The following is a 23,933-nucleotide window of genomic DNA, read 5'->3' as shown; positions in this document are numbered from 1 at the left end:
ACTGGAGCTGGAATTACAGGCAAACATGAGTCCTAGATATGGGTGCTGGGAACTGAGCTCAAGTTCTCTGGTAGGGAAGCAGGCGCTCTTAGCTGCTGAACAGTCTCTCCAGCCCCAGGTGTGGTAGTTTTCATCTTTTGAGGAGACTTACTACTGCTTTCCATGATTTTGCTTAACCTCTTTTGTTTCTTGAAGACAGGGTCTCATGTATCTCAGGCTGGCCTCAGATTTGCTGTACAGCTGTGTCTGGCTTTGAATTCCTGATCTTTCTGTCTCTAACTCCCAGGTTTTGGGATTATAGGCTTGTACTGTCAGGTTGAAGTCCCTCACTTAACTTTTGATCTGTCTTGGTCGTCAGTGTATTAACAGGGAAAGAGAAGAGTAGAAAGCAGTTTTAGATATGGGATTTTTATCACTGATGATAGAACTAAAGACTAATGAGAACAAAATTCTGATGTTTTGTTTACCACAGTTGAGAATAAAACCTTTATTTTTATATTTTAAATTTTTGCTTTTCTAAAATTGAATATGATAAAATTCAACATAGAATTATGTAGTAAGATAAAGACTAATACTGCCATGCAGTGACATGGGCAAGAAAAATGCCCTCCCCCCACTCGCCACCTGGGGCAGGCCAGAGAGCTGGCCTTGGGAACACTAGAGTGGGAGAGGTGGCCCTGACCCTCACCAGCTGCACCACTCGGGGACATGAGATTGGGAGAGCAGAAGAGTGGCCCCTTACCTCATCTGGGCAGTACAATAGAGCTGGTGGTCCTGGTGGTGTGGGTACATGTGAGCTGGCCCTGAGGGCATGAGAGTGGGAGAACTGGCCCCACCCCTTGCTGCCTGCATCATGAGTGAGCTAGCTGAGGCAGCACTAGAGAGCTCACCCTGGTGGTGAAGGTGTGGGAGAGCTGGCAGTCTGACCAATTTAGCTACCATACAGGCCCAGAGTCAGAGCTATGAGTTGACCAGCTCCAACATCCATCCCACTTATGAACTGCTGGGGCATGAGAGGGGGCCAGTCCTGTAGATCCAAAGCTGCAGGATCTCCAAGAGACAGAGCAACAACAGGATATCCAAGAGGAGTCCCAGTGAGGATCCAGTATTGACAGTGTAGCAGGAGCCAGAGGTCTCGAACTGGACCAATGGTTTATTGAAATGAACATTTGCAAGTAAAGATGTCTGGACTAAAGGGTATATTGTGTGACTCACAGTGACACACTACAGCTTCCATGATGAGATTTATGTTTGTTTGTATGTATGTTTTATCTGTTTTTTTAAAAAAAATTATTTTTGGGGGAGGTTGCAAGGGCAGAGAGTGGATACAAAGGGACAGAGAGATGAGTGGGATTGGGGTGCATGATATGAACTCCTCAAAGAATCAATAAAAAGTTAAAGATAAAGACTGATAGAAATTAGTATTTGTCTATACACATGTATATGGTATTCTCTCTATATAGTATGTATTTATGTGTATGGACTTTTTTATGTAAAAAGAATTCTTAGGAATGATGTCACCATCAGGATTTCTATATCATACACATTCCCTGATGCTATTTATTAAAAAAGATCTTGATTTGTTATTTATATGTGCACATGTGCAGGTCACTGTAGGCAAATAGAGGTCAGAGGAGGGCTCTTAGGAGTCAGTTTTCTCCTGCCACATTGTGGGACCTGGTACTTGAACTGAGGTTGTAGGTCTTTGTGCTGGTTTGTCTACCCACTGAACCATCCTCCTGACCCATTCTATTTACTTATCAAAATCTTGATGTCTTAAAGAATATGTTTGGAGAAGTTCCTTTAGAGTTATTTTAGAAAATATATTAAGGTGTTTTTTTTTTTATGAAAATCAGTGTAATGAACAGCTATTTGTGATGTTTTAATAATGCTAATTAATCTGTGTAGTATTAGAATTTTGAAATGTTGAGGATGCTTTCTGTATTCTCTAAGTGTAGCTCTGTGTAGTAGCCAACTGTGGTATTATGATATAATTCATTTCTGTTTCTGTGCTTTCTTATTTCTTTAGCTGGGCAGATGCTCAAACTCAAATCCAAAACATTGCTGCATCTTTTGACCAGGAAGCAGCTGCCATTCTCATGGCCCGGCTGGCAATATACAGAGCAGAAACAGAGGAAGGGCCAGATGTGCTTAGATGGCTGGACAGACAACTCATTCGACTGGTAAGAAGAGGACATTGTCAGCTTTCCTTTGTAGTAAATGTCCTTTAAAGCACAGACAGTGGGTGGGAGAACTGTATGAAGAACTAAGTCAAAGTATGAACTAGTGAATAGAAGTGTTCTACTCACTTCCTTGAAAATGAATGGTAGTTATGCTACCTATTATTTTTGTGATGTGGAATAGTGTGGAAATTAATTTTATGTTACTAATTCTATGAATTTTGTTTTTGTTTTGAGATAGAGTCTCTGTATAGCCTTGGCTGGTCTGGAGCTTCCTATTACTCTAGTATGTGTGTGATTAGTCTTTACTCTGGCTTCTATTTTCTGTTTTAATTTCAGTTTAATATCACTATGTAGACTGTCCTTAAACTTACTCTCATATCCTGGAACTATAGGCTTAAGCAGTTCTTAACATTTCATTTTTACCTTGTAAACTCTATCCTGTACTTTTTTATTCTCTCTTCAACTTAAACACATGGTTGAGAATTCTCTGTTAGCTACCAAGAGAGCTGCCTTTAACCTTTCCCTCAGGTGTCACAGGTGAGCTTGGTTGGAATTAGCTACTTTTGCAGTATTGTCTAGATTTCTCCAACCTAAGATTACCCTCTTCTCCCAACACCTCTTAGTGAAGAAAGCGGTGTTGTGATATTCAATATGTCTTTTCAAATGAGCTTTAACCTTGGACAGCCACCAATGATGGAACACTGTTGCCACCAAGGCTGGCACAGGTCCTCCCTGGGCCTTTGATTCTAGATGGGGAAAAATGATTAAGAATCTTACTTGTGCTTCTTTAAAACAATGGGATATATTTATAGTAGAAAAATTTCCTTGTCTGTCACTATCAATAGATCCATATACATTCCTGAGCCTCCAACCTAAATACAAAAGCTGTTTCCAGTTTATTGCACACACCTCCTAGTATCATGTGGCATGGAGCCAGTGCTTTGAGTCAGTGCACTGTTTTAAATGTCTTTTTATTTATTTATTTTTTAAAAAAACATTTCTTGTGTTGGTGATCATACTCAAGCCTTGTCCATCATGCTGAATGCATAGTTCTAGCAATGTGCTCTCAAATAGGGGTGTTTCTATTTCCTAAGTTGCATTTTGCCCTAGGATTTTACTGACTGTAATTTTATATGTTGGTGTATCTGGGATCTGACCAACCATGTAAGCTTTCCTTCTGTGGATAGTAAGTTGTATTCTGAAATAGTCTTATTTATTTATTTATTTGGGTTTTTGGGACAGGATTTCACTGTGTAACAGCCTTGGCTGTCTTGGAACTAGCTCTATAGACCAGGCTGGCCTCAAATTCACAGATATCTGCCTGCCTCTGCCTCTAGAGTGCTGGGATAAAAGGCATGCACCACAACCTGACCTTGACTTTGTCTTCATAGGTGCCCTATTGTTTTGAGATTCTAAAAGCTGAAGTCTCTAGTGTATGTACTTGGGCAGTGGCTGTGATTTGTAGTAAAGTGCTCTTTCCATGTTGCTGGAGTCATAGGTTGTCACATATGACACTAGAATTTTATAGTGCACTCTGCATTATCAACAAAGCCCACCAAACCTCTTTTATTGAGAGAAAAAATAATTTTTTCTTTGTCCTTTGCTGGACAAAAGACTCAGGACTGTAATTTTTTTAAAGAGTTCTTAGCAGGTTTAGGCTTCTTTTCTATCTCACATCTCCCTTCCCAAACGTCTGCAATTGTCTGGTATATTTTAAAAAGGGAAACACTAATAAAAATCAAAATGTCCTAGTGAATAACTGAATTAGACAATTGCATGAGGCACAAAATTAGTTTCTTCACCATGTATAGCCAGCTGTTAGTCACACACTGAACGTTTTGCAACACAGCACAGCAGCAAGGCAGCTGAGCTAGAGAACAGGTTATGGATGGAGTCATGGAGAGTTTACTCTGATCTTGTGTCACATCAAGAGGAGACTAGTGGAGGTAATTCGGGAGAAAGGCCAATACAGTCAAACCACTGTTGTACTTTTTGAGAAACATCTATTCTATTTCTTTGTGCCTTAGCTGTATGGTGTCCAGAACGGAGAATGGCACCATCCAAGTATTAGTCACATTTCCTTTGCCACAACACAGAAAGGGTTTACTTGGGCTCATCATTTTAGAGCTTTTGGGTTGTGATCCTTGGCCCTGTTGCTTTATAGCTTGTTTTGATGTTACAGTGAGAAAGGGAGACTTTTTGTACAGTTCCCTTCAAGGCTTGCAGTGAGGAAGGGAGACTTTTTGTACAGTTCCCTTCAAGGCATGCAGTGAGGAAGGGAGACTGGTTGTATAGTTCCCTTTAGGGCCTGCCCTCAGGGATCAAAATACCTCCTATTAGGCCTTTTTCCTCCCACTGGTGCTGTGAACTGGTAACCAAGCCTCCAACACATGGGCCTCCAGGGCAGAGACTTTTGCTTGACAAAGTGAGGCTGGTGGTTAAGGTTCATTGCCTGTTGTAGTAAGAGTTCATGATCGTGCAAGGATGCCCCTTGTCATATTCTCATAGGTGACTTGCTTCCCTGTTGCCTGTGTGAGTGACCTTATTTCATTCTAATTTTTGCTTCTGTAAATCCTTTTCTTTATTAGACTTTTTTTTTCTTTTGGGCACTTTCAGTATGGCAAACTTTGGACCAGCAGCTTACTTTTGTAGCTGCTGTGGTGTGTTGATTGTGCATTGTTCTGTCCTTGGCCAGTATTGAAAAAAGATACTCTGATAGTCTTAGGAAGCTTCTGTTGGCCTCTCCCTTCTCCCCCCATTGACATTTACATATTCCTTATTTGCTACAAAAGACATTTGCTTAAAATAAATCTAAACATTTTGGAGCAAGTTGTTGTCTTTCTGAAATTCAAATGGTTTTTTGGTTGTAATTAGTCTCTTGCTAAGTTAATAATATAGTATTCCAACTTTACCCTATCTTAAGTATCTGTTTCCTAAAAAGTTAGCAACTTTTTATATATAGAATTTTATGGGTAGAATTTTAGTTATTATACCAGGAACAAATCACTAATATTTTATTTTATTTAGTGTCAGAAATTTGGAGAATATCACAAGGATGACTCAAGTTCCTTCCGGTTTTCAGAAACATTTTCCCTTTATCCACAGGTAAGCTATTCAAGGAACATGCTCTTCTCTTGTTACCAATAGCACTGAGTTTCATCTTTCTTTTTGTTTATCTTTTAATAATCATCTATGAACATATTTTATTGGATTATTCTTTTAATTTTGGGATAACTCAGAAATTAATTTTATGCTCTGTGGTTAATGAAAAGAATACAATATCCCCGTATGGTCCTTACAAATAGTCACTATTTATGGTGCCTGAAAACTTAACTGAAGCTGTGTGTGTAAGCAAGGCTAAAGCCCATTAGCATGCCATTGAAGGTAAGAGGTTCCAGTTACAGCTATGCCAAAAGAAGGTGTGTGCTGTAATTTTACTGAGGAGATAATCTGGTGGCATATAGTCAGCACTGAGACCAATTTTAGAGTGCCATACCAGGTAGGAGACGTGAGCTTAACTTGCCTTACAGCACCTTCACCCTGTGTGTGTGTGTGTGTGTGTGTGTGTGTGTGTGTGTGTGTGTGTGTGTGTGTTTTCCTGTTTTTGAGACGGAGTCTCGTTTTGTAGGCAGGGTTCATTTTGAACTTGTCATGTTCTTGCCTTCGTCTTCCAAGTGCTGGGGTTACACACTTGTATCTTTAGTGCTTCAGTACAGTTCATGTTTGACTATAAAAGCTTTGTCCTGAAACTTCAACTTTTAATGTTTTCCTTTTGATCTTTTGAAACAGGGTTTGTCTGTAGCCCTGGTTGTCCTGGATCTCACTCTGTAGACCAGGCTGGCCTCAAACTCAGAGATCCCCCTGCTTCTGTCTCCTAAGAGCTGAGATCAAAAGTGTGCGCCATTATCATACAGCCCTTTTGTTTCTCTTGAGGCAAGGTTTCCAGCCTAGGTATGCCTTGACCTCCCCAAGTAGCTTGTTATTTGGGTGCCAGAGCAGAACTCCAGTCCCCATGCTAGCAGGCTCTCTTAACTGTAGAGCTGTTTCACCAGCCCAGACATAGCTCATAAGTATGAGGACAAGCTTTCTTGGGATATACTTTAGAATATTGTTTTGAAAAAGACATTTATATTTTTATTTTATGTGTCTATGTATGTGCCTGTATGAGTTTCTGTGCACCATGTATGTGCAAGTGTCTGCAGAGGCCAGGGCTTCTGATACACTGAAATGAAGTTACAGGGACTTGTGAACCAAGTGTGGGTTCTGGTAACTGAAGCCCCAATACCCCTCAGTCCATTAGTAAGTGCACTTAAGTGCTAAGCTATCTCTGCAGTCCTACTACACAGAAGGTGTTTTTATTTGTGTGTGTTGCCAATGTGATGCAGTAATATAACCAAGTGTTTTGTTATGGAACTGCTATTGCCATATTAAAATCAGTAAAAGCTATCTCACCTGTTTTGTCTTGTAGTTTATGTTTCACTTGAGAAGATCTCCTTTCTTGCAAATTTTTAACAATAGTCCTGATGAGAGTTCATATTATCGTCACCATTTCATGCGTCAAAATCTAACACAGTCTCTAATCATGATTCAGCCCACTCTGTATGCCTATTCTTTTAGTGGCCCAGCAGAGGTAAGAGGAAAAAACAAGAGAGTTGATTTGTCTTTTTACTGTGATGTGTGGTATTAACAAAGTGAAAACAACTGTTGTTTTGAAATGAATTTGGAATGTTAAATTATGATTGCAAGATATTAATTTAAAAATATTTAAGTGTTCCCTGTGTAGTAGGTGGTGTGGTAGGTTATATCATTAAATAATGCAAAGGTATTATAGAAGATACTCTTGGGTGACTGTTTAGTGTTTTGCTGGCAAAGCTCAATAGAGTTTATGATTAGTCTTTGAAGGCTCAGAAATGATCATGGTTCTGGAGGAGATGGCTAACTTCATAGCTTCATGTCTGGCACGACATTCTGTCATAGTCAAGTCACTACCTTGTTTTCTTTTCATCCTTTGAGAATGTACGATACAATTGATCTTAAAAATATGTATTTGGAAGAGTGATAAATTCACCATTTGAGTTGTTTTGGGAAACTGGTCTTCATATTTTTATCTATAATCAAGTAAATAGCTTTTCCTTATGGTAATTTGAATTGTCCATTTTACCATTTAAAACTATGTAATCACCTTTAATCCTAGCACTTGGGAGGCAGAGGCAGGCAGATCTCTGTGAGTTTGAGGCCAGCCTGGTTGGTCTACAAAGCAAGTTCCAGGACAGCCAGAGTTACACAGAGAAACCCTGACTCGAAAAACAAAAAACAAAAACCAAACAAAAACAAAAACCTAAAAACCTGTGGGAGGCCAGCTCCCACCTTTTTTAAGGGTTCTTAGGAAGAGGAGAGAGGAATGAGAAAATAACTAGAAAGAGAGACCTAGCCGATGAAAAGAAAAACAGAAACTCAGGATTAATACCCGACAGCCTCGAAGGTTTATTCAAAAGTCTTTTTATAACATACCAAGGGGTGACCTTTCCCTTGCTAGATCACAATACACCGTACAGCCAAGTGTAGACCCACTCAAACACCTGGTAACCACGCCTGTGGCCAAATCATCTCCTTATTCAGCCCTGCTGGGTAAAGCAAGCTCTGATTCTCTGACCCTGAGTGATTTGGGCCTCCACAAAAACCTATATAATAATATAATAAATATATTTGGAAACAGTACCTTAGGGAAGGTCAGTATATTTGGTTGTTTATTATATCTTTTGGATTGTTATATCTCAAGTCTCATAAAATAGTGAGTAAAATGATGCCCTTTTTGATTACTTTTTTTTGTCTTTTTGAAACAAGGTTTCTCTCTGTAGCCCTGGCTGTCCTGGTTCTCACTCAGTAGCCAAGGCTGGCCTTTAACTCACAAGAGATCCGCCTGCCTCTGCCTCCCAAGTACTGGGATTAAAAGCATGCGCCACCACCATGCCTGGCTTGTTTCTACCTGTTGCACTGGAGAGTTGAAGAATAGCTTAGAAGAGAACTGAGTCCTTCCTCTCGAGCACCTGTCCTTGTCCAACCCCAGCCATTGGGTAACTGCATTTGCGTAATGCTTTGCTTTTAGAGTTAGTTTCTTTCTCTCTCCATTTTTTTCTTCTTCTATCTGGGACATTCTCTTCAACATAGTAACTTTAATAACACTCACCTTTAAAAGCAAATCATCAAAAACTTGCTTTGTCTCCTTCATTTTCTCTAATTATCACTTGATTTCTCTGCTCCCTGACACAGTTAAACTCAAAGTTATTTGTTGTCCATGCTAAAAGAGTATTTTCTTTTAAATTTGAATTTTTTGATTTCTGAGCATCATGTGTGTGCTTGGTGTCTGAGGAGGCTAGAAGAGGGTGTCGGATCTCTGGAAGTAGAGTTACAGGCAGTTCCCAGTCACCATGTGGTTTCTGTGCCATCTCTCCAGCCCCCACACTTTAAATTTATTTTTACATATGTGTGTGTATGTGTGTCACTATGTGCACATGCATGCGGGTGGTCATGGAGGACACGGGAAGCTGTTGTGTCCACTGCAGCTGGAGTTACCTGGAGTTGTGATTGCCTGATGTGAGTTCTGGGGACTGAACTCAGGACCTCTGAAAGAGCAACAAGTACTGTCTGTTCTCTCTCTAACCCTGTTGTCTATGCTTTCTGACTTCACATTCTCTTCTCAACTTATATGCAGCAAGCTTGTTGAACAGTTTCCTTCAAGGAACTCTGCACAGCATTTCTCTGGAGAGGACTCTTCCCTTCAAAAACTTTTGCTCTGGGCTTTTGTCACCTACTATTCCTTCCCAGTTTCTTTCTGCCCACAGAGAGCTTTTGGGTCTCATTTTTGCTGGTTCCCCCTTTTAGACTTCTAAATCTAAGTCCTTAAAAAGAGATTAAGAGGCTAATATCTGTTTTGTTATTGTTTTGAGACAGCATCTTACTGTGTAGCACAGGCTAGCCTTGAACTCACTGATTCTCCTGCCTCGGCCTCCCAAGTGCTGAGATTACAGGCATAAGCCTCTCTACTTGGCAAGGGCTCAGTCTTTTCATTTTCTTTATCTTCAGTATCTAAGTGATGCAGTAAAACTGTAGCTTTGGATGCAGTCTGTGTGTGTGTTACTCAAACTTATAATCAATTCAGGATGCTCCTTTTCATACTCAGAGCTATTTTCTCATGTACCCTAAATGTCTTATATCCTAAGGCTTTCATTATTCCCTCAGTGTAACTGTCACCAGGCTTAGGGATCGTCTCTGATTTCCCCTCAATTCTTTTAAATTTTATTTTTTGAGGCAGTGTCTCTCTTTATAGCCTTGACTGATCTGGAGCTTGCTGTGTAGACCAAGCTGGCTGGGAACTCACAGACATTCCTGCCTGTGCATCCCAAGTGCTGAGATTGAAGTTGGGCACCATCATGCCTGGCACATTGACTTTAAAATTGTTACTTCAATGTTAGAGAGTTTCCTTAGAAAAATGAAATACACCGAGAATTCACAATGTCAGGCAACATTTGATGAATTGAACATTGAAAAACTAAGATGAAGGGAGAAGGAGCTACAACAGCACACTTTCCTGGATGGCACTGTTATATCCAACACCTTGTATGCAAATTTAAAACTAAGTAACTGCAAACGATAACCTTCATCTCTATCATTGCTTCCTTTCAGCCAGTTCTTCTGGACAGCAGCAGCATTCTTGCGGATCGCATTCTTCTCATGGACACGTTTTTCCAGATTTTGATTTATCATGGTGAGGTAAGACAATAGCATTTAAAGTTATGTATGTAAAATCTTTTCACTCAGAGTAAAAAGTTTTCTCTTTCAAATGTGTGGCTCATATTTAGTCCATGCTAAGCCTTGATTTATAGTAAGATACAGGTTGACTGTCTAATACAAAAATTAAAAATTCAGTGTACTCCAAAATCCAAACATTTTGAGTAACAAAATGTTACAGATGTAAAATCCTGTTTTTTCATGTTGATAGTTATTATTTAAATTTTTTGAATAAAATAGTTTTGGTTTTTTTATATGTAGAGAGTAATACATGCACATTGTTATTTTGTTTGTTTGTTTTTGTGCAGAGACCAAAGGATAACTTGTGTGAATCAGTTCTTTCCCTCTCTTATGAGTCCCTGGCATCAAACTACGTCCTCAGGCTTGGAGGCATTTGCCTTTACCCACGGAGCCAGCTTGCTGGCCCTAATGCTCAAAATTATTTAAAATGTATAGTATTGTCTTCAGGCACAAGAAGTATTTATACCTAAGTGAATTTTGTATTTAGGCTTGGTACCTATCCCCCCAAGTATCTTAATATGAATTTACACATACTTATACATATATATATATATATATAAATACATGAAAGTACCTGAAATCCATAGTGCTTCTGCTCTCATGGATTTATATACAAAATACTCAACCAGTACATACACAATGCGATTCTTCATGGTATAGGATTTTGGGTGTCAGTCATACTGAGCTTGCTTGTGTTTACTTTGTTGTTTTGTTCACACACTAGTGGACAAATGGATCTACACAAAGCACAGTACTATGAAAGTATAACCATGGACCTGTCACACTCTTGGGTTTCACCTAAAGAAATGGAGGGAAAAAGTCAGCTTTTGTCAATGGGCTAACTTGCTTTTTCATTGCTATATGTAATCTAAAGGCTTTTCTACATGTTCCCTATAACCTGAAAACTCATGTAAGGCATAAATGGAAATTTATAAGTTTTTGAAGTGCTGAGAGGTTAAAAGACCAGAGTGGGTAGCTGTTGAGCTTTACTTTGGGTATTTAGCAGAAGTCTATTCCTGCATTATTCATTCAGCCATTGCTTAGTCTGTCCTCCATGTATGAAAATACTGCCATGGGCAGTTTGGAAGGCACTTCCAGTTTTCCTGGATCCCTGCTTGAGCTTGTAGTGTAGTGTATTATCAATTATAGGATTTATTTTCGTGGTTACCATATTTGTAAATTATTTTAGATTTTATTTATTGACGAGGATGGCTGAGTGTTGAGACACTGTGTGATATAATAGTCTTGCCTTCCCTTGGGCTCATAATTCTCCTGTTTCAACCTCCTATGGTGGGATTATTGGTGTTAGCCACCATACTTGGCCCTCTAATATCCTTTTAAATAGTACTATCCAGTATTTTAAGAAGGATTTGTGCACTGGGCTTGGTGACATGTCTTTGATCCAGCACTTGGAAGTCTGCTCTGTGAGTTTGAGGCCAATCTGGTTTACATAGCAAGTTCTAGGCCAAGCGGCTACATGGTGAGACCCTGTCTCAAAAATTTTTAATTATATTTTTGTTTTGTATTTTTAAAGATTTGTTTTTAAATGTGTATGTTTACTCATGGGCACCCATGTACCCATGAGTGCAGGTGCTAATGGAGTTAGAAGAGCTGGAGTTACAGGCAACTATGAACTTCCTGATGTGAGTGCTAGGATCTGAATTTGGACCCTCTGCAAAATGCTCTTAAGCACTGAACCACTTCTCCAACTACAATTTCTTTATTTCTTTCTTTCTTTATTTTTTTTTGTTTTTCAAGACAGGGTTTCTCCGTGTAGCTTTGTGCCTTTCCTGGAACTCACTTGGTATCCCAGGCTGGCCTCGAACTCACAGAGATCCGCCTGGCTCTGCCTCCCGAGTGCTGGGATTAAAGGCATGCGCCACCACCGCCCGGCTAATTTCTTTATTTTTAATTGATGCCAGTATCTAATGTACCTTATATTTTAAGAAGAATAACAGAGACAGGTTTTTTCTTTTTCTTTAATGGTAATTTTTTTTCTTTCCGAGACAGGGTTTCTCTGTGTAGCCTTACACCTTTCCTGGAACACGCTTTAGAGACCAGGCTGGCCTCGAACTCAGAGATCTGCCTGGCTCTGCCTCCCGAGTGCTGGGATTAAAGGCATGTGCCACCACCGCCAGCCTTTAATGGTAATTTTTGCTTTAACTTTGTTAATATGAGATGTCAAATTACATTAATCTTTGAGATACAGAATATGAAGTTATACAGATTATACATTGACTGAGTCAGATAACTTGGATTCCAAACCAGCCTTAAAATTCAGAATTAATTAATATGGCTCTAGACTCATTTATTTAATATAAAAGTGGATACAGTTGCCCTTCTACAATGCATTGTTTTTATAATATTATTGCTATCATTGTTTTTAGTTTATTTCTCTTATCAGAATTTAACTCTAACAGCATGGTGGTGTATGCCTTTCATCCCAGCATTCAGGAGGCAGAGGCAGGCAGATCTCTGTGACTTCGAGGTCAGCCTGGATTACAAAGCCAGTTCCAGGATTGTATAGTGAGATTTTGTCAACAACAACAACAACAACAAAAAATCAAAACAAAAGAATGTAACTCCATTGGTGAAGACTTCTTGAAAGTCGACTTTTGAAGTGTCTAGGAATTCTCGGTTGAAACCCCTCACAGAAAAGGAAGGATATATTTTAGTAAATACTAATTTGATATGATAGTGTTTTAACTTTTTTTCTGGCATTTCTATTTCTTTTGTTTTATGTTTTAAACACAGTATAATTTTACTTTACATTTCTTTTTGTTCCTTTTGTTTTCAGTTTTTGAAACATGGTCATCCTTTGTAGCCCTGGATGGTCTGGGACTTGGTAGATTGGCCAGGCTGGCTTCAAGCTTGTGTTGATCCTGCTGCCTCTACCTCTTCAGTGCTGGGGTTACAGGTGTGCACCATCATGCCTGCTCTGCCTTTAAACCTGTTTTTCTATTAGACTCCTTCCTTTCTTCCTTCCTTCCTCCCTTCCTGCCTTCTGTCCTTCCTTTCCTTCTTCCTGAGGCTTACTCAGAGTCTGTGTTGGTTTTTGAACTCTGAGCTTAAGTAACCCTGCCTCAACTTTCTGAGCAGCTGAGATTACAAGGTATGTTTAGTGCACCTGCTTTTGTTTTACTCTTAAATTGGAGAGGAAATATGCTAATTTTATATTTAGTAATATACTCTTTTACTTCCATTTTCTCTGTTGAAATAAGTACTTGTAACTTTAGAAACTTAGATAAGTGAGAGTATTTTCTCTTATCTGGTTTTCTGATAACTTCCTTTGAAGAAAATTCTACTCAAGAAATTTAGATCACCAAGAAATTTAAAATCATTCCTTTAATTGTTGTAAAATTAGACTATAGCACAATGGCGGAAGTCGGGATACCAGGACATGCCAGAATATGAGAACTTCCGGCACCTTCTGCAAGCCCCAGTCGATGACGCCCAGGAGATTCTGCACTCCAGATTTCCAATGCCGAGATACATTGACACTGAGCATGGTGGAAGCCAGGTGAGGAGCGTCCCTGTGTTGTGTGTGCAGGCTGCAGTGAGTGTTCCTGCTTGTGTTGTTTGTAATGAGAGCATCTACCACACAGGGCCAAGGGCAAGGGAAGGAGACGGGAGGGGAGGGCGGCTTTGAGAACAAAGCATTACAGTTACTGCCTAGTTTCCTAAAACAGCCAGCATTCTCTAGTTCACAGCAGCCATGATTGGCCATCCTGACAGTGTGCCAGCTGTAGATTAGCAAAAACATAAGAACTGTTTGGAAAATCATTTAGGGTACTTTTTTCCATTTAATTTTTTCATTCATTTTACATACCAACCACAGTTTTCTCTCCCTCTTCTCCTACTCCTTAAATCTGTTCACTGGTAAGGCCTATGAATGTGAAGTTTTGGTAATTTGTTTCAGTTTGGTAGAAAGTAACTTCTCAGGTTAAGGAAAACACTGTGGTGTTAAAAAGGGCTTTATGAGGCAGCCTGGTGGTGCACGCCTTTAATCCCAGCACTGAGGGAGGCAGAGGAGGTAGATCTCTGTAAGTCAGAGGACAGCCTTGTCTCCAAAGTGTGTTCCAGGACATCTAGGGCTGTTACACAGAAAAACTCTGACTAGAAAAACCAATCCCCCTGCCCCTGCCCCAAAAAAGGCTTCACGGTTGTTAGAGTTCAGAGGAGTGACTAGATCTGTGCATATACTCATACATGGTCAAGTTAGGGCTGTTTAGCATGCATTCATGAAACTTGGCCAGTGTTGTTCTGGCAAGAGGTATAATAGTACTCTAATTGTAAGTTGTTACACGGTTTACTTGCTCCATACATAAGGCAGGGACATAGTTTGCTTATTGTTGTGTCCAAAGTATCTAGCACAGTGATATTCCCCAACTTTAGATACAGTGTCAATGATTAGTTTTACTATTTACAATGTGAACTATCATGTATTGAGACTGCGTTTTCCATGCCTCCTTCATTTGAGCCTCAGGCCAATTCTATTGTTGTCTCTACTTTATATGTAATAGAATTAAGATGGATTATTTGTAGTCAAAGAAGCACATTAAATGATGGAGCGAAGATTTTTTTTTTCCTTTTTGAGAAACAGTATCTTACTGTGTAGCTCAGGTTCACCTTGAACGTTCCTTTTGCTTCAGCCTCCTGATAGTGAGATTACATTTGTAAGCCAGCCAACACTAGTACTTAGTAATTGAATTCTAGGTTTCTTACCCTAGGACTAGTGCTACTTCAGAGCAGAAAAAGATGTTGTATGATTCTAAATTTCAAAAGATTAGATTGCCTTTGTTCTTCTAAAATGAATTAAAATTTCTGATGAATTCACTTATCAATATCTTAATGTGTATTGTTATTTTCCTTATTTATTTACTTATTGATTTCATGATGATTAGCTGTAGTAGAGGATGGATAAAATCTTGCCAAAGTTACCACCTGTGGCTTAAAAAGTTTGAGGTTCATTAAAGTAAAAGAATATAGATTTTCATATTTTTTGTTTGCATCATTTTATGAGGTGTTTCAGACTAGTTGGTAAAAACTGTGTTTTTAGACTCATTTTAAAATAATTTTTATGTTTACAATCAAAACATTTTTAAAACATTTAATGTGCTTGGGTGTTTTGCCAATATTTATGTTTGTGCACTACATTCATGCAGGGACAAAGGAAGTGAGGAGAAGGATGGGATTCCCTAGGATTATAGTTACAGGTGGTTTTGAGTCACGTGGGTGCTGGGAACCCAACCCCAGTCCCCTGGAAGAGCAACCAGTGCTCTTAACTGCTGAGCCATCTCTCTAGTTCTATACATATGATTTTCATATGCTGAGTTTGGGATTCAGTAGTTTATTATTTTGTGTTTGTTACAAATATGTAATGTTGAAAGAATACATTATTTATACCATGGCCTGTGCATTTTAAAATGTAATCTTTTTAAGTGTTAAACTTTAACAAAGTTAATTTTACCAGTATATTCAGTTAAGTTGGTGTTAGATGGTATGTTTATGTAGCTTATCTTACTAAAGTCTGTTTCTGATTGGTACTGTTATTTATTTATTTATTTATTTATTTATTTTTTTGTTTGTTTATTTTTGCTTTTTAGGCACGTTTACTCCTTTCAAAGGTGAACCCTTCACAGACTCATAATAACATGTATGCCTGGGGGCAGGTTAGTGTGAATAAGAGTCCTGGAAATAATTTCTTTTTGTGTTCTTAGTTATTTTAGTAAAAGCCACATTTTCCCTGTGTATTTAATGATGATTTCTGTGGGAAAATATAAGGAAAGAGTAGAAAATATAATTAGTATTTGGTGCTAGTATTTTATTAGAAAATAAAAAAGCAATCTTGTCACATAGAACCTCTCCAGATTCCAAGTTTAGCACCAATACACTGGAGATAAAAAGCAATAAAGTCTAAAAGACAGGCATATGATAACTCAAGCTATGAGCTACCGAAGACCACAGTAAGCCAGGAGGGCCCAAGGATTGTGGTTAAGAAGGGAGGCAAGAAGCCTGGAAATAATTATCTCCATGTCTTAGATTGGTTCAAGTCCTACCTCTTGATGCCGCATGCCAACGCTTTTGGAATATCCAGTCTGCATGGGCTCTGTGCTGGCACTCCAGGGTGTGTGATGACAGCCTCCCCAGCCTGTGGAGAGCTTGTGGTCCAGTACTAGAGATAAGCCACATCAGTGCAGTACAGGACAGAATATGCAAAGTGTGACTACAGGGAACTAGAAAGGATGGAGGGGTGGAAGAAGAATCGGCCCCATGGTGGTGACAGGAGAGGGTGTGTGAGGAGGAAAGAGCTCCATGAAAGGACTGTTTGGTTTAAGGAAGGCTTTTATCTCCATGGGTGGAACTCTATGGAGAGTAGGGAATTCAGAAAGTATGGGCTAAGTGAAAGAGTGTAGATAGAGATGAATTGTAGAACTGTGGATTGAATTGTGGAGGACCTTGAATGCCCCCAACGGAAAAAATGTAAAACTCTTCTCTGCCTCATGTGCTATGAGGATGTCGGCCATTCTCAGCACTCAGTGTCAGCATTCCAGAAAATGTCAACATCACTGTGAAGGGGTGTATAGTTATTGTGAAGAGCTCCCAAGGAAGTCTCTGGGAGAACTTTAGTCACATCTGTGTTGAACTCAGTTTCCTTGGGAAGAATAAGATGTTGCTCTGGGCCGAGGGCTGGTGGGGGATGGAAAGGAACTGGCTGCTGTCTGTACTGTCTGTAGTCAGTGCACAACATGATGAAGGGCGTCATACTGGGCTTCCTCACAGGGTGGGGTCTGTGTGTGCTCACATTTTATCAGTGTAAATATCCAGAGTCCATAGGAGGACACATGTTGTTTATTCAGTATCTCAGTCCCAGAAAGATGATTTAGTCCTCGAGGGGAATGATAGTGAACTTGTTTCAAATTCAACCAGTTTGATTCAGCCAGTAACAAGTTAGAAGTAAGGATATCAGAAACATTTTGGATGGTATTTATGCTTCTGAAATAAGAAACAGGTTGACGAATAATCAAAATATAGAAACAAGATCCCGGCTTGTGAGACAGATGTGGGGAAAAAGGCTTTTAATGATGACTTTTAATAATAATAATAAAAAAGAAAACACACATACACCCACACACACACACATGCACACAAAACTCCATTGATAAGTGTTACCTGTGAATGGCCTGAAGAGGGCATCACTGTAACACTGTTATGCAGTGCTTCATATCCTAAGTGATGTAAATCTTGAGCCTCAATGTCTAATCTTGGATGTATTTTATTTGTCTTAGTTTTTAAATTTTGTTACTGGAGAGAGAGAGAGAGAGAGAGAGAGAGAGAGAGAGAGAGAGAGAGAGAGAGAGAGAGTGTGTGTTTGTTTTTTTGAGACAGGGTTTCTCTGTGTAGCTGCCCTGGCTACCCTGGAATGTGCTCTGTAGACTAATCTGGCTTTTAATTCACAGAGATCTCCCTCCTTAGCCTTTTGAGTGCTGGGATTAAAGGCGTGTACCACCACTGCCTGGCTTTGTTGTTGCAATTTTTTTAAGACTTTATTTTTAATTACAATATAGGTCTGTGTGTGTGTGTGTGTGTGTGTGTGTGTGTGTGTGTGTGTGTATGTGAGTGCCGTGCTTGTGAAGACCAGAAGATGGAAACAGATTCACTAGGGCTGATGTTACAGTGAATTGTGCACCACCTGATATGGGTCCTTCCTTGCTATGTAACTCGGGTCCTCTGCAAAAGTAGCGAGCTCCCTGAACAGTTGGTGCCATCCCTCTAGCCCTCATATTTTGTTCTAATTTGTCTCCCTGTCCCTCTGCCTTTTTAGTGTCCCACATCTTAGTCCCTTTTCTTGCCCCAAGTACTCCCTTCTTCTTCTATGACAACTGTATCCCATTGCAACACCCTCATTAAAATTACTTCTTCCTCTCTCATCATATCCTTCCTAGTCTTATCTCATTCTCTCTCTCTCTCTCTCTCTCTCTCTCTCTCTCTCTCTCTCTCTCTCTCTCTCTCTCTCTCAAGCTTAGGTAAGAGAAATGTGTTTTTTTTGAGTCTGGCTTACTTAATAATTTCAAGTTTCATCCACTTTTCTGTAAATGTTATGATTTCTTTGCATCTACATAATGTTCCACTGTGCATGTGTACCACATTGTTTTTTGTATCTGTTCATCTGTTCATAGAAATCTTGGCTGGTTCCATAGCCTAGCTATTGTGAGTAGTAGTTCAGTAATAAATGTGAGCATGCAAGCATTATCATCTCTGTGGCAGGACTTAGATCCTTGGGTAAATGCTCAGAGGTGGTACAGCTGGGTCAAATGGCAGCTCTGCTTTTGCTGTGTTGTTTGAATGAATCTCTAACATTGTCATTGGTTCACACTTAAGTCAAAATAGTAAGCAGTGTTTTTTTGAAGAATATCTGTAATGTGTCTAGGGTGGCTACACATTTCCACCAGCAGTGATGGCTCTTCTTTCCCTGCATCCTTACCAGGTCAGGCCATCTGAAAGCCCTAACCCTCTACTCTGACACTATTGGTCTTAGTGGTGACCAGCCCCATCCTGAGATAGTTATTTCCTAACAGAGGCTTGAGTTTCAGGAGCAGCCCCTACACCACAGACAGACCTGCTGCTCAGGCCATTCTGGGCATTTAGATGAGTTCCCTCTCAGGAAGCAGGGCCCTGTGGTAGCCATTACTCTATTTAAAATGAGGTCCTTGTCTGTTGTAGATTTCCATGTGCATTCCTCAGTACCGCCCTGTATTTTAATCACAAATCCTTCTCTTTTCCTCCAGGAGTCTGGAGCACCTATTCTCACAGATGACGTTAGTTTACAAGTGTTTATGGATCATTTGAAGAAACTTGCTGTGTCAAGTGCTGCTTGACATGCCAGATGTGTTAGACACTTAAGATGAAACACTATTCCAGTTTCTTTTGCTTTTTCCATTTATCTGTGGAAGCAACAGAGATCGCTCTCCAAATCTGTTTTGTGGCAGTATGATCTGAAGTGACATATGAACAAATATCGATGATTAAGCTGAAATATAACAAGAGCAATGAGAACAAGTTGGTTTTGCTTGGTACAGTATTATAACGGGTTTTATAAATTTGAGGTCTTTATGATTTAATATGTTTAAAGAGTTAGAATGGTCTGCTTTGTATTACAGATAGCACTTATTTGTATACTGCAGACAGATCCACAGTGGCACTGGGTATCCGCACTGACCTGTTAGGAGTATTTAATGGCAGCCAGAAAGGAACAAATTAGTAGTGATGTCATGTGAAGAGTTTGCTTCTTTGTCAAGTAATTTTCCTGTGTTTTTTAGCACACATGTATACCCCATTCTGTATTTGTTAAAGTGGATTTGTTTGTGTGATTTATTTAGGAATTATTTGACTTTATAGTAGTAATTCTTATGAAGGGAATTTAATGTTTTTGGAGACTTGCAAAAATCATTAGAGCTAAAAAATCTGAGTGAGGTTACAACCTCATAGCTGACATTAAATGTGAAATTCCCACCAAGTACCCAACTCATGTGACTAACCAGAGTAATTTTTTAAGGAAGCTAGGAAAATAAAGCATGTTGTCAGGGTGATGAAAATTTCTTGGAAGTAAAAAGACTATTGTAATTATTAACCATATTTTGTTTTTGTTATATCATTTTGTTGTTTTCCCTTCTTAGATAAATTTTCCATTGTGTCCTTCAGTATTTTAACACCACTTTAGGAGTTTTCACTTCACTTTTTGTTTCAGGTTCCTTGTGAAATTTATTAATTTGTGGTTCTTACTGAGACAGTATTATATAATGTTTAGCTATATCATGTGGAGATAGTTCTATTTGATTTATTGATTAGTATCATTCACTTTTACCTTTCAAGTTTACTTGTAGCAAATGTTTACATTGCTAAAGCAGATAAGTTTGACAATGAGTTTTATGTACCAAGTGCTGCAAATGCAAGGTGGTGCTCTGGTAGTTGCTAAGGGCAGTGGTGACTGTGAGTGTACTTGCATGAACACAATCAGACGATGGGAAAGCAGGAACATCTAATTGTTATACTCTACTGTTGAAATAAATCGCTTTGTTCTGTGTTACTGGAATTGAACTGTGCTAGGCCAAAATGCCAATAAAATATACCTTTCTCTTTCTCTGTTTTCTTGGTTATTTTACAATCTAATAAAGTCTGGAAAGCTTAATGTAAAACTAGATCACTGTACTTTTTTTTTTTTTGAGATAGAGTTTCACTATGTAACTCTGGCTGTATTGGAACTTATTATGTAGACCATACTGGCCTCAAACTCATATAGATCTGTCTGCCTCTGCTGTTTGTTTCAAAAATCCACAAAATCAATTGTCATAGGGATTAGAATCTTTTCTTAAGAATAACAAATCTGGAGATTAATTATGAATAAAGATCTCTCTGAAGTGGAACATCTCCTAAGCAGCTCCAAAAAGGAGGGATCACATTTCACCTTGTGTAGTGGCTTAGATTCCTTTCTTCAAGGCAGTTTAAAAATAACTTAATCTCCAGAAGTTTAAAAATTAATCTTCGTTAAATTTTCACGAGATGCTGATAGTTAAATGTTTGGAAATATTTGTGAAGAGGTAAAATTCAACAGAAACACGAGCATCCCACTCAGTGCTGCTTCTGCTTGAATTTGTACAGAAACACTGCGTGTGAGATTGTGTGTGTGTGTGTGTGTGTGTGTGTGTGTGTGTGTGTGTGTGGTGAGAAAATACCGCCATGCATTCTTTCGGAGAGTTTTCAGTTTTAACAGCTCCAACGAGATATCAGCGCTGCCACCGTGGGAGTCTAATGCATCTTCTGTATTCTGGAACTTTCATGGGAAGATGGACAGTGGGCAATGTGCATTTTGAAATCCCAAGACTCAGGTTTGGGGACCATGGGCATGGAACTGACATCTTAAGTTATGCAGCTAGATGAGATGGCTCTTCTTTAACTATTTATTAGGAACTAACAAGGTAAGTAGGCAGCAGAGTGTCAGACACAGTCTTCTTCCCTTGGGCATGGATTATGCTGTCACGCATGGGCTCTTATGATGTTTAATTCTAAAACTCTATTTTTAATGAGAACATTAAGCCCTACTGATTTATCAAATATATATTTTTCAGCAAGGAAGTATTTCTATTAAAAAAGCTATCAAGTTGCTGAAATATTAATGGGAGTACAATATCATTTAACTGAAGAGAATGTTTTCATTGAATCCTGGCTATAACACCCAGAATTATGTTCTGTATTTTAATAGGGATGTTAAGAAAATAAGATCCTGAGTAATAAATTGTGAAATGGCTCAATTAACAGTTGTTCTTAATTAAGAAAGATCTCACTTTTTAGGGGTTTGTAGAAGAATGCCAATACATACTATGAAATGCTCCTACTTAAGTCTATGTTTAGTAATTGGTTAGCTAACTATTACAGAGTTTATGGACATGACTACCTGAAGCTAAAAAAATAAATTTCACTATGATCTGATTTTGGACCAGAGACTTGTTTGCTGTGCAATGCTTTTTAAATTATATTTATTTATTGAGTGCCATGCAAACTCCTCACATGGTCATAGTAAGTGACTCATGATTAGTTCCCATTTAAAGTCTCCAGTCCAGCTTGGTTTCAGGGAGCTATTGTTTTATTATTGCAGGTTCTTTGGCAAGAGCGGCAAGCACAGTTGCTCTGCTTACTCAGCTTGAATAGTGACGGCCACATCTGCTCCTCCGTTGGCTCCTTGTGGATCTAAGTCTCTATCGTTAGCTGTCTGTAACATTGGAGACTTCCTGAATCTGCTGAAGGAAACTGACTACTGGATTGGAAAATCTCCACCCTTCAGCAAATAGCTTTGTGGAGTGATTCCTCCTTCCTTCCTTCCTCCCTCCCTCCCTCCCTCTCTCTCTCTCTCTCTCTCTCTCTCTCTCTCTCTCTCTCTCTCTCTCTTTTCTTTCTTTTTCTGATAGGGTCTCATTGTGTAGTCTTGGCTTTCCTGGGACTCACCATGCATACCCAGCTGGCCTCAAACTGGTAAAGATTCTGCTTCCCTAGTGCCGGGACTAAAGGTATGTGCCACCATGCCCAGGTTGATGCATTTTTATGATTAAATTATTAAAGTGGTGACTGTCAAATGGGGATATGTTAAAACATGCTAACTTTTGTTAAGGTAATCGCAAAATAGATTTGAAAATGATGTAGCTAATGTTGTATGCTATGTTCTGATCTATTCCTATACTAGATAAAAACCTGTTAATTACCCATCCAGAATAAAATACCCAAATCCTCAACACAGGAGATTAGACCTGTCAGTGATCATGTTCACATCCTCTCAGTTGCTGCTTTGCTGAAGTAAGCAACCAGTGTCAGTCTCTTCCTTAAGCAAAGGGCCGTGACCCAGTTTTCTCTACTACTGAGTCCGAAGACTGGCTGCTGATCTATGAAACAGTGTGGTATGAAAAAGTTTCCAGCTAAGGATAATGGTGGTTAATGAGCAGTTATATTCTAGAAAGGCTGAATAGGAAAATTCAGAGGGCGCCAGGCTTTCGGTGACGAGAGGAAAGAGGGTGGACAGAGGAATAACACAGTCGAGAAGCATAGACTTGGTGCTGGGACATGGAGATGTAGGCGCACCGATGGCTGCTGCTGCAAAATGGCTCCCGGAGTGTGCTAAAGCTTGAAGCATGGCCGTGAGTTCCTTTGACCATTGCTTCTAAATTCAACTTACCTGTGGAACAAAGGTCCTGGTGACTGTGTTGGAATGAATAGGGATCCAATATTTCCCAACCAACTTACAAGTGAAATCTGTGGCATATTGAGACAGAGTTCCAGGAGATGCCTTTTTATATTTTCATCCTTTTCTTTTTTCTTTCTCTTTTTCTTTTCTTTTTTCTTTTTTTTCCAAGACAGGGTTTCTCTATGTAATAGCTCTGACTGTCCTGGAACTTGCTTTGTAGAGCAGGCTGGCCTTGAACTTGCAAAGAGCCTCCTGCCTCTGCTTCCTGAGTGCTGGGATTAAAGGCATGTGCCACCACCACCTGACATCTATTTTCTTAGGAAAGACAAGTTTTACCAAGTTGAGTTGTCTTATTTAACAATATCCAGCAGAATTAATATTTATAACTTTCTAAATAGATTAGGACTTTAAAAATTTTTAAAGTTACTTTTATTTATTTATTTGTATGCACAACTATGTGTGGAGATCAGAGGACAACTTGTGGAAGTCAATTCCTTCCTTCTATCATGCAGGTTCCAGGGATTGAGCTCAGGTCATCAGGCTTGGAGGCCAGTACCTTTACCTGCTGAGTCATCTCAGTTTCCAACAACAGAAGGTCTTCATCAGTAATGGAAAATACATGTACTTCAACACAGACCTTTGTAACTAGCACACTGAATAAACAAGGGCTAAATAATCATGGAAAGTGAACTTTTTTTTTTGAGAGATGCACTCACTTTTTAGCTATGGCTGGCCTGGAACTCACTGTACACTAAGCTTGACTTAAATTCAAAGAAATTTGCCTGCCTCTGCCTTCCCAGTGCTGGGATTAAAGGCATGTGATCTACTGCACCTGGCCCTGAAAGTGGTGTGTGCAAATGTGTGTAATGTTGGTGTTTGAGTCTATGTCTTTATGCATGCTAAGCACAGAGTACTGCTGAACTATACTACCAGGCCCTATCAAAAAGAAAGCTACTGTATTGTAGCCAGAAGTTTCTCTAGTTCTGCTCGTCCCTGTGGTCGGGACAAATTTCTCCCACCCTCTGTCCACATGCTTATAAAATAATCTCTCAGAGGCTTATATTAACTACCAACTGTATGGCCTAAGGCTATGAATTCTTGCTAGCTAGCTCTTTCTTCGTAAGTTAACCCGTTTCTATTAATCTATGTATTGCCACGTGGCTGTGGCATTACTGGTCTATTGGCATGTTGCTCCTTGGGCGGCGGGCTGG

General features: G+C 39.4%; 1 protein-coding gene and 1 long non-coding RNA gene across 2 annotated transcripts in view; both read left to right on the top strand.

The window, feature by feature from the left end:
- The window catches only part of LOC131924112 (protein transport protein Sec23A-like), a 71,530-nt gene extending 51,399 nt beyond the window's left edge, over positions 1 to 20,131 (top strand). Inside the window, exons 14-20 of the mRNA XM_059279337.1 lie at positions 2,030 to 2,183; positions 5,211 to 5,288; positions 6,652 to 6,813; positions 9,867 to 9,953; positions 13,357 to 13,512; positions 15,599 to 15,664; positions 18,782 to 20,131. Coding sequence (XP_059135320.1) covers positions 2,030 to 2,183; positions 5,211 to 5,288; positions 6,652 to 6,813; positions 9,867 to 9,953; positions 13,357 to 13,512; positions 15,599 to 15,664; positions 18,782 to 18,871 — 793 coding nt within the window. The 3' untranslated portion in view covers positions 18,872 to 20,131. The remainder of the gene's footprint in view (positions 1 to 2,029; positions 2,184 to 5,210; positions 5,289 to 6,651; positions 6,814 to 9,866; positions 9,954 to 13,356; positions 13,513 to 15,598; positions 15,665 to 18,781) is intronic.
- Positions 20,132 to 21,941: 1,810 nt separating this feature from the next.
- Positions 21,942 to 23,401, top strand: LOC131924186 (uncharacterized). Its single transcript, XR_009382815.1, has 2 exons — positions 21,942 to 22,054; positions 23,235 to 23,401. It is a non-coding gene; the product is annotated as an uncharacterized LOC131924186 (long non-coding RNA).
- Positions 23,402 to 23,933: the final 532 nt, after the last annotated feature.

Source organism: Peromyscus eremicus, chromosome 14 (assembly GCF_949786415.1).
Source record: "Peromyscus eremicus chromosome 14, PerEre_H2_v1, whole genome shotgun sequence".
Lineage (NCBI taxonomy): Eukaryota > Metazoa > Chordata > Mammalia > Rodentia > Cricetidae > Peromyscus > Peromyscus eremicus.
The sequence above is the reverse complement of the archived record's forward strand: the minus strand, read 5'-3'. Positions and strand labels throughout refer to the sequence as shown.